The sequence below is a fragment of the Acanthopagrus latus genome, chromosome 8 (genome assembly GCF_904848185.1).
Source record: "Acanthopagrus latus isolate v.2019 chromosome 8, fAcaLat1.1, whole genome shotgun sequence".
NCBI lineage: Eukaryota > Metazoa > Chordata > Actinopteri > Spariformes > Sparidae > Acanthopagrus > Acanthopagrus latus.
The window spans coordinates 27,779,320-27,794,796 of record NC_051046.1 but is presented as its reverse complement, the minus strand read 5'-3'; the positions used below and the strand labels follow the sequence as shown (position 1 = coordinate 27,794,796).

At 40.6% G+C, this 15,477-nt stretch overlaps 1 protein-coding gene across 2 annotated transcripts in view; it reads right to left on the bottom strand.

The window, feature by feature from the left end:
* wwp2 (WW domain containing E3 ubiquitin protein ligase 2) overlaps positions 1-15,477 on the bottom strand; it is a 55,232-nt gene that overhangs the window by 18,000 nt on the left and 21,755 nt on the right. For both annotated transcript variants that reach the window (XM_037108164.1, XM_037108167.1), the window contains exons 8-10: positions 15,066-15,309; positions 13,990-14,079; positions 7,771-7,945 (exon numbers count right to left, since the gene is read on the bottom strand). In XM_037108164.1, coding sequence (XP_036964059.1) covers positions 7,771-7,945; positions 13,990-14,079; positions 15,066-15,309 — 509 coding nt within the window. The remainder of the gene's footprint in view (positions 1-7,770; positions 7,946-13,989; positions 14,080-15,065; positions 15,310-15,477) is intronic.

Below are 15,477 nucleotides of genomic sequence, written 5' to 3'. Positions count from 1 at the left end.
CCCGCCTCCTCTCCGGCCGCCCCAATCCACCTCGGGTCTGACAAAAGGCACCTTTATTCACCCTGTGCCTGGAAACCACTGTGGGGTTTACTCAGCCTGCACTCATACACACACCTACACTTTTTTCAGCGTGTGTGTGTGTGTGTATGTGTGTGCCACAGTGTGGAAAAGTTTGTCCGTGGCAAACAGTCAATGTGTATGTTCTTATGTTGGAACACACGCACACATGCACGCGCATGAATACATTAGCTTGAGAGGAAAAGTAGCTGAAAAGATGCTTGTTAGAAATTAGATGCTGCTGCTGCTGGATTTTCATGCTAATATATGTTTGTCAAGCAGGCGGTTTCGGTGTGTTACTTCAAAATCGTTAAGTGTTCCACCAAGCAGAGTACAGAGGCCCGCTAACAACATGTCATGCTGGTTGTATGCTTGTGTTGTGTTGGTGCTATGAATAAAAAAAGTGGGCACACTATGTGTTTCTTTTAAGATGCTTAACAACCTTAGTCAAAAATTTTAAAAATGTGGGAAAAAGTAGTTATGGTGGCTTCCCTGGCTAGTTTTGTCGGTACAGGTAGTACTTTTTGTCCTTTTCTGGCTACACTGAGGTGAAAAGGACCAGAACCACCATATTCCAAATTAAAGCTGGTGGACCTTCAAAGAGTTTTTTCACTCAGACATGCTGCGCCACAAAAGTGATGATTATTTCCTAAGAAGCCATAAAGTAGAGCATTATCCATCAAACTTCAACGTCACTTTTCGCAGCATTTCCCAAAACGAAATGTGACTGTGCCCATTTAAAACAGCTCTGTCATGGAAACTCTGAAGGAGTTGGGATGGAAAGGACGGGGCCTGCTCGAGGAGCGAGAGTGGGCACATAACAGGGTTAAAGTGTGTGTATGTGTGTATATGTGTGTGTGTGTGTGTGTGTGTGTCGCTCCCATCGACAGCCAATCTATGCCCAAGCGCCCCACCCTTATGGGTTTTCTGTGACTAAAAAAGGTAAAAGGAGAATATAATGATATAAAGACATGATGACTTCATCCTGGCTCTGACCATTCAGCTCCTCAGCAGCTTCCAGACAGAGCAAGGCTGGATAAAAAGAAGAAAGAGAGACTGAGAAAACAAGGGAGGGAGAAGAAGAGAGGAAAAAGCAGCATGCTGACAGAAACGTGTGAAATAATGGCTGGGTGTTATGGATTTGGAAGGAATACGCTAGAAAGGCCGGTTTTAAGGCCAGGCACCAAAGGTGAAAACGGCAATTTCAGCTAGTCGCTTTTGAAAGGTTAGAACACCAATGTGGCTTCAAGAGACAAACCTATTAGACCCATTTGCAAAACTATAAAAACTATACAGTCACATTTCTGTTGCAAAGACATCACGCCACTAGTTTCCCACATCTGCAGAGAGCAAATGTGTGTACACCAGGAGAGAAAGTGTCTAATAGGATTCCAGTAAACTCAAGGTCAGTGAGTTCATCAGCCAGTGAAATACTTCAGGAGCTACATGGGAGCTCATCTGTGATTTTCACACAGATTAGACCACAGTTTATGTTTGAATAAAGAGTGTCATTTAGTTTCTTATCTCATATTAAGTGATGATCACTTGCCAAGTGATCACAGTGCATGGTGGTGAATATTTGTAATATATATACACACACCTTTCTCCTAATTCTCCTAATGTTCTAAACAATATGAAGGTTCCTTACAGACACAGCTGGTCTGAGGATACATTTTTCTAAATTCAAAGTTCCACTTGCCAGTTATTAATTGCAATTCATGGTCTTGGGTCTGATAACGCCACTGTAGGATGTGGATGAGCTGCAAATGATGTTTATCAATTAATCCGCAGATTATATTCTTGAATAGCTGATTTATTGTCTTCTTCATAAAATGTCCAAAAAGGTAGAATTTTTCACAATCACAATCTCAAAGGTCGAAGGTGATGTCTCCAAATCACTTATCATGTCCAATCAACCAAAATGTATTTACTTACCATTGCAAAAGACAATAAAAGCAACACAACCTAAATATGCAAACGTGTAAATGAAAATGTAAATGATGATCTATCTGAAAATCCATGGCAATAATAGCAGCAGTGATACACAGCTCTTTCATGATACTTCTGCCACAATTTACTTTGAAATTTGCCCTCTTTCATAGAGCCCTAACTCCATCAAGTCTAAACTGATAGCAGCAGATGTAATTAAAAATGTTTTTAAAAACACAAGAATAAAATGTGAAATGGAAAATGATCTGCCTTGACAGACCACAGAGACAAAAGCAGCATTGAGTAAATAACATTCATGGGGACGCACCTTCACTCATGTTAACAAACATCAGTGCAGTGTGAATGACTTCTGTTCATTGTTTGTTCATGGTACAAACCACCTACAAATGTGCTTTATGGAAACATGAGCACTGACGGCTTGTATGTAAACATAAGTAAACGTGACATTCAGCCCTGTGGACGTGTGTGAGTTTTCTGTTCAGTGGTGCAAGTGATAAAACACAGGGCTGATTCAGGTGCTGCTGTTAAGGGTCCTTGTTCCAGCGAGAATGGACAGAAAGTCAGAGAGGGAGGGTGAAGAAGGAGGCAACTGAGGGAACGCGAGGGGAGAAAAAGACTGATTTGAGGGCTGAGGAGAGGTAAAAACTGAAAAACAGGGAAAAGAAAGAGGCAGAACATATGTGAAATGAGCCAAAATGAAAAAAGGTAAAAAAAAATATTGCAGAGGGATGCAGGAAAGGGGGAATTTTTGAGTTTGGGTTTTTTTTTGGTCAGGCAACAGAAAGATGAGGATGTAGGAGGACGTGTGTTGGGTGGGGCTAAAGGAATGGATAGAGGTATAGGAGAGGACTGGTAGAAGGGAAAAGAAGGGGGGAAAGAAGAGGGGCGAGCCGGAAACTGCATTTAATGACTGAGGCTGCTCTCTCTGGGGTTTCTAACGAGCTGCAATTACACCCCACCCGCACATCCCCAGGGTTGTGCACGTTACATTAAGTTCATGTAGTGTTATTGGTGCAGAGACAAAACTTTAACCTGTGTGTATAAATGTGTGTATAAATGTGTGTATGTGTGCATGCAGGCCCCTGTTACAGCACCATGGTCCATTTAAGAGGACGACCGGCTCCCTGACCCTTTTTGGTTGTCATGTGCGACAGAAAAGGAATGTGACACCTGACCTCAACATTACAGGCCTGTGAACACACACACACACACACACACACACACACACGATTTAACAGTAGGGACCTAAACATACATCAGCATCCATATAACTGCATGCACACAGACACACAGATACAAAATCCAGCAAGGTCACAGTAAATTAAACTGGCATGTCCTGATTTTTAATGGTATAAAAGAGAAGTTTTTGAGTCTTTTTATTTTTATTTTTATTTCTTAGTGCATCCACACGCAGTGAGAGTCGGGCAGTAGAACATGTGGCTGTGTTCAAACTTAAACTATGAGCTCTTTTGTGCGTGTTTCCTTGTTCACACACACTGGGTCCATAAATAGTCACTGCTATCAGCAGTGTGGGCATTCCAAGACAGAGCAGTGTACTATCAACATGGAGGGCAGACCTGTCTCACACACAGATACACACACAGAGTCTCTTTTTCACACACACACACACGGACACACACACATACATGCGTGCACACACGCGTGCACACACGCGCACACACACACACACACAGATATGGGCGTGGTGTATGTATGTTCTGTTACCTTTGAACACCAATTAATCCTGATACTGTTTTGACTGAATTTCAGTGTGATCAATCATTTGAACATGAACAAATCTGATATCAATGGAAACTTCTGCATACAGGGTAACCTGTCCATTAAATGAAATACATCCCTCTACTATTGGCCATAACCAACATGAGAAAGAAAGAAAATCATACGTAATTACTTAAGTACACTTTGTATTGTACATTGGGACATTTTAAAATCTAAAGCCAGATAGGCTTAGAGGCCTTTAAGACAGGAAAGAATATGGTTGGGTGTGATTTTACATGTTATGAGTGGCTTTTTTTCTTATGCAACAGGAGCTCTTTATGAACTTAAGTTGAGGAAACTTGTGCAGCTCTGGTGCAAGGTTCTTTCTTGCATTACAACTCTATTAAAAGAAAACGAAAATATCCCATTGTAAAAGGCAAAAGTGGCAACAACTACGCAATATCACCTTTACTTATTTCAATTATTTTGGGGGGCATTTTTTGCCATAACGGTGAGAGCGGACACCATGAGCCAGACAACAATAGTAAGTAAAGCTCATGCAGTGTTATTGGGCTAAAACTTAGCCCAATAACACTGCATGAGCTTAACTTACTATTGTTCATTACCATTAGCCGCTAAATGATACTGAACAATGCTTTATTCCCTACACTTCCAATACCTATCTATAACTATATAAACACCATTTTCTATGATGCCTTTAATGCGTTTAATATTTTCTTAACAGCAAACACACTGAAACTCTGCTGAAATAAGATGGAAATTAACAACGCTACAATTTAGATTAAAAAATATCTGATCACAGAATATGGCAACATGACATCAAACAACGCCAACAAAGCATTTGAAGGTGTAATTTGTAAAATTGCATAGAATTTGGAGGTTGACCCAAAAACTATAGGGGGCAGGATAACAGCTAACTGCTGCTCACTATACTCTCCGTCTATAGCGACTGGCTGCTGTTAGCAAGTAGCTCGGTTAGACGTGTGGCTAAGTGGCCTTATGAGCTCCCAGAACACAGCTTCTGAGAGCAACAGATGTCAAGTTGAAGACAGGGGATACAGTACAGGGGGGATTTACAGCGACTCCGACCAGACTATGACTCTGGGGAAGACAGAAGAGAGAGAGTCAGGCTTCAGTGGGCAAAAGCAGCGCATAGAGCCACCTCTTACTCTGTGTATTGAGGATTTATTTTCCCCAAACCAGAGGTGATTGTGTAAAAACAAACCAAGACTGTCACAGTAGGTGACTTTTATTTTGTTTATGCCGACATCAAATTAAGTGTGTTTTACAGTGAGTTAACAAGGCTGGTAAGCTTGACCAAGCTTGGTAAAACAGAGATGAAAAAAAAAATAGAGATGGTGCACCGCTATTTGTTCTGTTTAGTGAGGAAAATGGGTGTAATAAAATCTTCTCTCTTAACTTTTTTTCTTTTAATGAGTTTACTTATTAGAGTAAGTAAACTGCACAATCCTCACCTGAAACTACAGCTCTGTTGGACTATGTCCTCTTGCGGTATAAAGTGTATTATGAGACAGGCCTGAACTAGTAAGCTATCATACAAACTTCAGTAGCATCATAGATGTCTTTAACACTACGTCAACACTGTACTTTCTACACATTTTAGTGATGTGACTTATTTTTCAATGTTTTAAGGTATAATTCTGGCCATGTCTTACATATTGCCCATTTAATATTAGCTTTGGTACTTTCAGTACTTTCTCTGGAGACGTTTCATGTGGCACTGAGGTTTGACACTCAGAACAAGAAGAGAAGAATATATACATACATATTACTTTTACTGAAGCCTTTATATTCATGTGATTTGAGTTTTATGAGGAGACATGAGCTGTACTTTCCCTGCTAAAGGGCAGCATTAACAGAGGGCTATTTCAGTAACAGTAATAACAGTGGTGTTACAATCAATAAAGTAAACAGTGTAATACTATTACCAGGGTCCAAATGATCAGCTGCCAAAAGCTACTGTAAATGCCAGTGGACGATAAATCAGTAAAAGTTAGCGGCTACCACCTGCTCATATTTGGTGTTTTTACAAAGGTGTTCTGTATCTCTGCAGCTTAACGGCACAGATGTTTTTGGAGGGTTTATGTTCAAAGTTCAATTACTTTGACTTCAACAGCATGTGACTGTATGAACAGACAAACAAATGTTAGTTTTGAAAACTGGTTGATCTGAGTAGTAAACACTTTCAAACCTTCTTTTAAAAAATTCAGCATAGAGTACAACAGCCACAGGCAGACACAGATACTGTTTAATGATGGGAACGAGAGTGTAAAATGAGGAATAATTGGGTGTGAATTGTCACTCTGTGGGAAAACAAGTAAAGGGGGGAGAATACTAATGGTGTGTGGATAAAAAGACATACAAAGTGGCTTAAAACAGGTTATTTCAAAGGTAAAAAACAAATGCACAGATGAAAACACACAGAAATGCACAAAGACAAGCGGTATGGTAGACTGAGACACATGCACACCCACATTTCATCAAATTTGAAACACTTGCACAGAAACAAGCACACACCGAGTGCAGGGTGGGGTGATTTTATAGAAGCCTATAAGAGTTTTAAGGCTGGTTTTAATAACAGTCCATTGAGAAAGCTCTGTTGTTTTAGTCCCATAAGTCTTTACTGTCTGGCTGCAGTCTGACCTTGGCTGCTTCACTGAGAGGACGACTGTCAGAGACACCGACAAACCTCGACTGACTCCACTGGAAAAATTCTATAAACAAGTTTCAAATAACATCTCTAACACCCTCTATAGAAATCGATATCCTGTGACTGTTAGCAGACAAGTTACCTACACTGTGATGCGCACAGCGCCAATCTGACTCAAAACATCTATTGAATGCGTTCCGTCTCATTGGGCATTTGTTGTGATAACATGAAATCTAAACAAAGATCCATCGTGTGACAGTTTTATGAGAAGTATTTCACTGCATTTCCAATTAAATTGAGCTGAAGTAGAGAAACTCCTCCAACCTAACCCTGATTTGTTAGATATTGTTGTTATATATACATATATATACATTACGTACGTGTGTGTGCAATGATTTCGTATCATCATCTTGGAGTGGCGGTGTCTCGATTTTGATTCCAAATTGAAAATCAATTTTTAAAAAAACTTCCATTTTCAATCATCAAATTCAAAGGCAGAACAGTTGATATTGCCTTTGAGACTGGCAACTTGCATACATCCTGGTGGTTTCCAGAGGGAAAGAAAATACTTCAAAAACACTAAATACAACAGCCAGCAACCCTGAGTGCACAAAGACAAACAACTGACAACTCAGAGCAGTCATGTCCAAACTATTCCACAAAGGGCCGTGTGGCTGTAGGTTTTTGTTCCAACCAGTCAAGAGCACACGGTTTGACCAATCAACTTTCTGAAGACTGAGATCAGTTGAAAAATGAGTCAGGTCTGGTGTGCTGCTGCTTGGCTGAAAAGAAAACCTGCAGCCAAATCAGCCCTTTATAGTATAGTATAGCCCTGAGTAGTTTGAACGTGGCTGACTTAGAGGGAAAATTTTAGAGATTCGCCTGCAAATTAACAAGTGAAAGTATTTCCATTATTTGACTGAAAGTCCAGTACCGAAGGAGAGAGAGAGGAAGCATCTTGCAACTAAGTCACCAGATACTTTTCTCAGGATGTGGTCATCACATTAAGTAAAAAAAAAGAAAAAAGAAAAAAAAAGTTTATCGCAGCTTTCAAATAACCATGCGTAGAAAATCTGAAAATCTCTGTCTTTTGGCAACCCAGGAGTAGGATTTAAAAAGACCCAGGAGCAATGGTTAACTGAAGAACTACAACAATTTGATGTAGGCATTGGGGGTTTGTTGATTACCCATTCACTGAAATACATTTCTTCCCTTCCTGTAATACATCACAGGCTGTTGGGGTATCAAATAACTAATCCCGTTCTACTTTTGCCTAAGCCAGGTGTCATTACCTCTAGTTTGCTAGCATACTGTGCGTGCATGTTAACTGGACCACTGAATGCTTGGAGTACCTGGTAGAGGAAGCGCTGACTGAACTGGTGCATGGCGCCCTGCAGCTGGCTGCGCTGGCTCTGCCACTGCTGGTAGTTGCGCACAGACTCAGCTGTGGGCCTCTGCCATGTGGTGGTTCTGGTGTTGTGGTCCACGTAGTAGTACCTGCCCCGCTGGTCCACTCGCTTCTCCCAGCTGTAGGGGAGGACAGAGAAGAGGAGGGGGGGTTGAGAAGGAGCTACAGCTTTCAATAACATCTTTATTAAGTAAGTCAAGAGAGAGTCTGATAGTAACAGCACTGATTTATTGGGATATGGAAAAAAAAACAAAGGAAAGAAAGCAGTCTAGGAGGAGTGGGAGTGGGAAAGAGGAAGAGGAAAAGGGGGAGGGGGGGGAGATGAGTACAGATGAAGCTATTTATGAAGCATGAAAGACAGGGAAGGAAATGACAGTTAAACTATTCCTGATTGAAAATACAGTATTTTCATAAAGTTGTGGATGACTGAAGTACAAATGTTCCTCTTTAAATGTGACTTCTAACCACTTGCACATGATTAATGCCCCACAGTAAATGTGTTCCATGTCTCCTGTAAAGCAGCATTCCAGGGACAGAATGAAGTCAGTGGATATTCTTTGTTTTTTTGCAGTGTTTTGAGTAGTTTAGCTCAGCATCAGACATCATCAGATAGCTTGCTCACTTTAAATACAACGCCAGCCCTCAATTATGGTGATGAGGGAAAACAATGGGAGATGTCAGGTCACAGGGTGATAGTAACCATGAGCTGTGCTGTGTGTTTGTGTGTCAGTGCCTTCCAGTGGTATTACTCAGAATCTATGTATATCCTGTTCTCCTCTTAAGATGGGGGTTCTGCACATGGACTAAGATACAGACAGACCACAGATACACACACACACACACACACACACACACACACACACACACACACACACACACACACACACACACACACACACACACACACACACACACACACACACACACACACACACACACACACTGGTCAACACACACAGAGCAGTACCCTGGGCTCAGGAGAACCCACTGTTGTTCCGCTGCTATTCTCATATCTCTGACTTCAGTGTGTCAGAATTTGGAAGAGAAAACAGTGTTGACTTCCGTATGCTAACAAAAACACACTACGCAGATAGCAACTTGCCTGAGAAATGCGTGTGCGCGTGCACACACACACACACACACAAAATAAACAATCATGTGAACCATGGCGGCCTTTCCACTTTGTCCCTGAAGTTGTTTTTTCAGCCTTTCATAACTGACGGGAGGACTATATCTCTGTGACCTCCTTGTTCAGTGTTTTACAGACTTACAGTGGCTTCCACTGTAGACATGACACAAAAAAACAACCACTGCAATGAATGTGTGAGACAAGCTTTAAAATAAATTCTGCTCAAAATCTTACATATTTAAAATTCCACAAGATTAAAAAAAAAAGTGAAAATACAAACACACAAAATCATAGTCATACTTGATGACTGTAAAGCCAACATTTTCATTTCCTGGGTCCTCCCTGTGGTCCAAGACCTCTGAATAGACTCACTTTTGTTGAACCAGTGCTATTAATGCAAACCTACACACACACACACACACACATAATGTGTATACAGAGTGTATTCAGTGTGCAGGAGGAAAGCTGCATGAAAGATTTACACAGTATGTGAAGCAGGCAAGACCTTACATGCTCAGTCAACTTTCTACGGATGAATACATATTTATTTAAAGTTATGATCCCTCAACTTTCAAACCCCATTTTAAAGTCTTCTAGGGGCAATGTTATGCTTTGTTATCAAGTTGCCAGTTTAGAGTTCACAGGAACAAGGATGAGGAACAACATGCAGATCCACAGCTAGACTCCAACCAGGCACATTGCAGTTCAAAGTGGAGGGTTTAACCCCGAAGACGCGAGGCCGCCTAATCCCATTTCTGACATCATTTGTTCAGCAATAACAATTCAGTGCATTTACATCCAGTAAATGCCCCTCAATGTTGCAGTGCTCACACAAAATATATCCCCAGTGTTAAGTCTCCTTGTTTAATGTAACAATTAATTAATTAATTAATGGTGTATGAAGGTGAGATAGAAGGATCACCAAGGGACTAAATGATAAAATGCGTACTAAGAAGAGACTTAGGTAAATGAGGAGATAGACACAGCCATCGTTATCTCAGCTGTAATGTTGCTCCAAAGTCTGAGGGACCTGTTGGCATATGCTTTGGCAGGGCCCATGAATGCACATTTAGCTTGGTGCCAAACAATTCTGAGCTTTGAAAGTGCAAAGCAAAATTTCAAAATCAACCCCTAAACTAACAGGCAGGGCGAAGACACAAGTATAGGTGTAATGTGCTCTTGGTTTCACGGTATGAGTTGAAAATCTTGGCAGTTGTAATCTGGATTTTTGTAGAGAGAACAGAGACTTTTTGCCATAGATGGAGAGGGGTACTCTTGTACTCTAAAATAAACTACAAAACAAGATATCGACAATTTTAGTGCCTTTTGTCAGTGACTGAGTTTTAAATAAAGCAGGACAGAATAGCCTCACTCGGCAGTTATATGATAGCTGCTGGCGGCCAACACTTTCTGCTGATTGTGAGACAAATACAACTCCATCAAGGTAAACAACTGAATATAGTATGTCTAACAGTTGTGTGGAAAACTACACTGTTGTGCTTGCAGCAGCTGAACCCTGCGGTTTTTAGAAAATATTACCCAAACAGAAACAAATAGTGTAGTTGTTGGGAGTATTTCCTGCAGTAGGACGGTGTATGTGTTCACTGAAATGAAGGAACATGTCAGCCAGTGCAACAGTGTGGCTAAATGACATCAATGGAGCTCAACTGCACAGAGGAAAAATACCATACTCTAACATCTCTAAAAACTCTATACATATGCCCAGTGACTTATCTGATACTATTAATGTTTATATCATTCTATTACATGAACTAAAGTTAGATGGTAAGTTATTTCACTCAGCGAGGGACTGAAAAGTCTCAGAAAAACACCAACTAACAGCTCTGCTGGCCCTAACTTCGTTTCCCCTCAAATAAGTTTGAGCAACACTTAATAAGCAAAAGACATGGACATCTGTAGTACTTAGTATAGTGCTAACACATTCAGCATTGGTGTCTCCAGTGAAAACTGAGTCTGTATTATCACCCTGAAGTTTCAGTTCAGATACAACAGGTAACCAGATTAGCTGATGTAAGGATTTGATCATCCTTAAAAGTATGAATCTTGGGGTGCTACTTAGCTCGGTTGGTAGTGTGCGCGACCCATGTGCTGAGGCTCTGCAGTGGACCTGGGTTCGACTCTTGGCCCGGGTCCTTTTGCTGTGTGTCACTCCCCCTCTCTTACCCTGTTTCCTGTCACACTGTTCAACTGTCCTGTCTGTCAATGAAGCCAGAAAAGGCCAAAAAAAATATTGGGGGGAAAAAAAGTATGAATCTAAATAAAAAGATACTTTGTTGTCTTCTGAGGGGAAAATATCTATTCTCCTCTGGTCAGAAGTCTGGCTCTACTACATGACAGCACCCCGGGAGCTGGTAGGTTACAATATCTTGCTTAAGGACACTTCAGCAGTATGGATGACTGCTAACACAGGGAGTTATTTGGTTGAGGGATAGTCTCTCTGACCACTATGCCTCCGAGCTCCCTTTAAAAGGCAGGAAAAACACAGTTCCCTCTCTGATATTAGCACTAGCTAGTTATTTACTGGAGCCAAGGAAAGTCCCAGAGCCTTCACTGGCCTGTCTGAGAGTTTCTGCTTAGTTCTGCTATCTGACTTTTACTCGGTTTATCAGAAATATCATTAACTGTCTACTTAGCATATTTCTTATGCAGTTTCACAGCATTAATGGTCCAGATTAAGATTATACAGTACAGTTTCTTTTGAACAGTCCAGCCATTATTCAATATCACGTTGGCTAATGTCAATTACTATAAGCTCCTATCCTATGTCTCCACCCCATTCCATCTTATGTCTTTAAAATGTGTTGATAAAATGAAACTGAGAAATCTGTATAAGACTCATCAGGTTTTGCCATGGGTTCCTGAAAAATCTAGAATCAATTTCTTGAATTCTAGACTCCAGAATCTTTGCTTTAGACCTAGAAAATGTTTTGTTACTGAGTTTGGTATAGCTGTTGGCATTCTATGTTGAGATTGAGGATATATGATTATTAAAATAAAAGTTGTGCAACAGTCTAGTTTCCATTGTTTAGCACCACTTTTATGTAAACACACTATCAATGTTAACTTAATGTTAGATTTAAAGAAATACAAGCTTGTTATGACATCCTGTAACTTACCTGAGTGGTTGAAGCTAAGATGCACCACAAGCTACAGACTCTATAGTAGATTTGATAAAGAGCTGTATGACTCAGAACTCTCCTCAGTCTGGCTTTGGATGGCTATCATTATTTCAGCTTCCAAACCTCAGTTGCTTAACTCAACCCCCAAACTTCTAAACAGTTCCTGGTGTGTGCATCTGGAGCATTCGCCCGGTATTAGTTTGCTAATTGATCCTCTGAAGGGTCATGGCGGCCAGCAGCCAGCACAGTGGTGGATGGAAGTACATGTGGCACTAAGAAAGGACTTTTGTTCTCCAGGCCCCCACACTCTCGTTCCTTGTATGGAAAAACTGAGATGGGGGTGGGGTGGGGTGGGGGTGGAGGTTTGGGGAGAAGGGGGGGTGAACATTTCCTAAAAGCAGCCTCTCTTTCTCTCTGTCACCCAGTCAAACACTCTGAAAATCAACATATAATTGGTGCAAGTAAAAATGTCATAAAAGGGCTGGACTCTGGCAGGGGTACTCTGCTGTCGTAAGAGGGGGAGGAAACTGTGTCCTCATTATGATGATGTAGCACACAAACACTAAAACTGAACTAGGTGACTTGGCAACATTTTAAGACCAATTCAAATAATTTTTTTTTGGCAATGATCAGAGGAATCCTGTGCACAGGTTAAATAAATCGGCACAACTTTCATGCATTTAGTCCGACTGGTGCAGTGCCCGTTCAAAACATTCTGTTCGGCACAGATGATCTGATAATGTCATTTATGCTTAGAAAGTTGTGTTAGCACACATCAAGCCCCTTATTGAACCCCCTAATTGAACTTTCTGCATTGAGACATAATCTTTCAAGAGATGATCAAGATGCATCTAAGAAACCCTTTTTCCCAGCCAACCCCAAGTCCTGTTATGTTCCTTACTTGCTAGTGTGTTTGTTAGGGCACCCTATGAGAAGACACACCAAGAATGTAAAACGATGTTAACCAAAGACACGCGAATTAACCCAGCCTCACAGTGCACATACTGAATATGTAGCTGTATCTCTTTACTTATTGTTTACTTAACAACATTAGTTTTCAATATATCCTAGTTGGGATGAGTTTCTACTCAACATATTGTACATTTTATCCATTTAATGGGACAGCTGAACCATTCGTTGATGTTGTAAATACTTTCATAGTCTGTTGTTTCTCATGGGAACGTCTACAATTTTTAAAAGGTCGTGTCATTCATGTTATTGTTTAGAGAATGAAACTGACTTAAATAGTGCTGAAGTGTCTGCTTTTATTTCTCAGTTATGTGTTTAATAGACTAGCCATTTTGTTGAGGCTTGCATTGTATTAACTGCCTGGTGTTTCTTCAACAGCCAGACTTCCACTAGGGCTAAAAGTTTAAGTCCATTCAAGTGTATTTTATCTATATGGTCCAAACATCACAGGCCTGCCTTGATGGGCTTTAAAATATGCGCTCAAACAGAATACATTTTATCTAAACTCTGTTTTGTGGTTTGTTTGCTTGTCGCCATATGGTGAAATCAAATTCTAATTCTGGAGATTAAATAGAAAAAGTTTGGGCCAATATCAATATAAGCAGTTTTGTAATCAAAATCCATTGATGTTGCTTTTAAAGTGCTTCACATAAGCTGCCTGTTTACAAAGAGCATGGATAAACCTATCCATAATAACAAGTAATAAGTAAAGTAGATCATCCCATTTTGCAAGGGGAAGCAATGATTTGTTTGTTTTCTGTGCTCATGGTCACACAGTACCTTCCACAATAAAGAGGTGGTAAACATGACAGGCTGATATCTGAGCCCAGTGTCAACCTTATATATCTATTCACCTAGCCCTGCCATTTGCATCAAACAATCAATACATCAGCAAAGAAAACATACGTAGAAGTAACAGACATACCCTGGTGGCAGTGGTCTCTCCCAAGTTGTGGTTTTGGTGTTGTGGTCGACATAGTACACTCTGCCATGAGGCAACACCCTCTGCTCCCAGCTGCACGGAGAGAGAAAGAGACAGGTATTGCACTTGCCAATACACAACTTAAATAGAAAGCAAGTATACCACACTACTTGTTCAGTACGTAACAATATATGAGGAAAAAAGACAGAGTAGAGATGGCAGTAGTGATGCCAGAGGAAATACCATCTCTTCAAAATATGTCTTAATCAGCTGCAATCACACACTAATTGTAGTTGTCAATGACATGTAAATATTTACCAATATATAACTCATCTACTTTTGGAGCTACATATTGCATTTTGCATTGTCAGCACATTCTGCTGTATTGTTACGCCAATAGAATGGTGTAGTTTGTTTTAGATATTTACGTTTTTTTCTGCAACACAAAACATAATTAAATGTCACGCAACTTCATTATTAAGCACTAACATGTCAAAATGGTGGTTGCTATCAAGTGGCTGAATGGGACTACATAAGTTGTCACAGATATTAATCATCATTACACCGAACACGAAAGTGTATGTAGATCAGTTTACAAAAAATGTGTATTTTAAATGTGTAGTAAGATGGTCAGTGCTGATGACATTTAAGTCATGTGACCGTGATGTAGTTTAAAGTCAAACAGTAGATTTTTACTTCTAACAAATTAATTTATGCTTTGAAAATCACAAAAATGGTGTTCATGTGAAGATTATCCTACTGTAAAAAACTTGTTAGTATCGTAAACTTGTGTTAGCAACAGATCTTATTCTCTGCAAAAATTCAAAACACCACGCAATGAAGCTAATCTTAGCTCATAGAAAATAAGACAGAGGATCCAGTGAGGAAAGCAACAACAAATCAGTGGACCAATTTTCTTATGACAGTTTGTGTCTTTGTCAGCCTGCATGCTTGTCAAGGGTCCAAAGCTGCAGCACATACTGTACAACAAACTGTTATGAATGTTTGGAGTGTTTATGACTGATGTTACAATCATGAAAACCCATAGTTTAGCATACATCACTTTGAATGTCTCTTACCCTGCCGGAAGCACTTCTGTAGTGGACTCTGTGGTGCTGTTGCTGGTCTGTTCCGTGGTGGAGGTGGTGTTGGGGCTTGGCTCCGCTGGTGCTGCCAGACCCAAGGCATCCTGACCCGGAGAGGGGCTACCACTGCTGCTGCTTGCAGCCGGGGATCGGTTCGACGGAGAGGATGGAGGAGGTGTGTGACGGGCCACGCCCCAGCGACTGTTCTCCAGCCCATTAGATGTCAACTCTACCTTGTCTGAGAGAAGACACAGGGATGAAAGGGCGATTTATAGTGTTACCATCAAAGCTCAAATGTTACAAACCCAAACCAGGACTTTAAGAAGATTTTACTTTGGTGGTGATCTAGGATTTTCAACATTTCAGAATTTTCTTTATGTATAACTAGACCATTGAATTCAGAGTG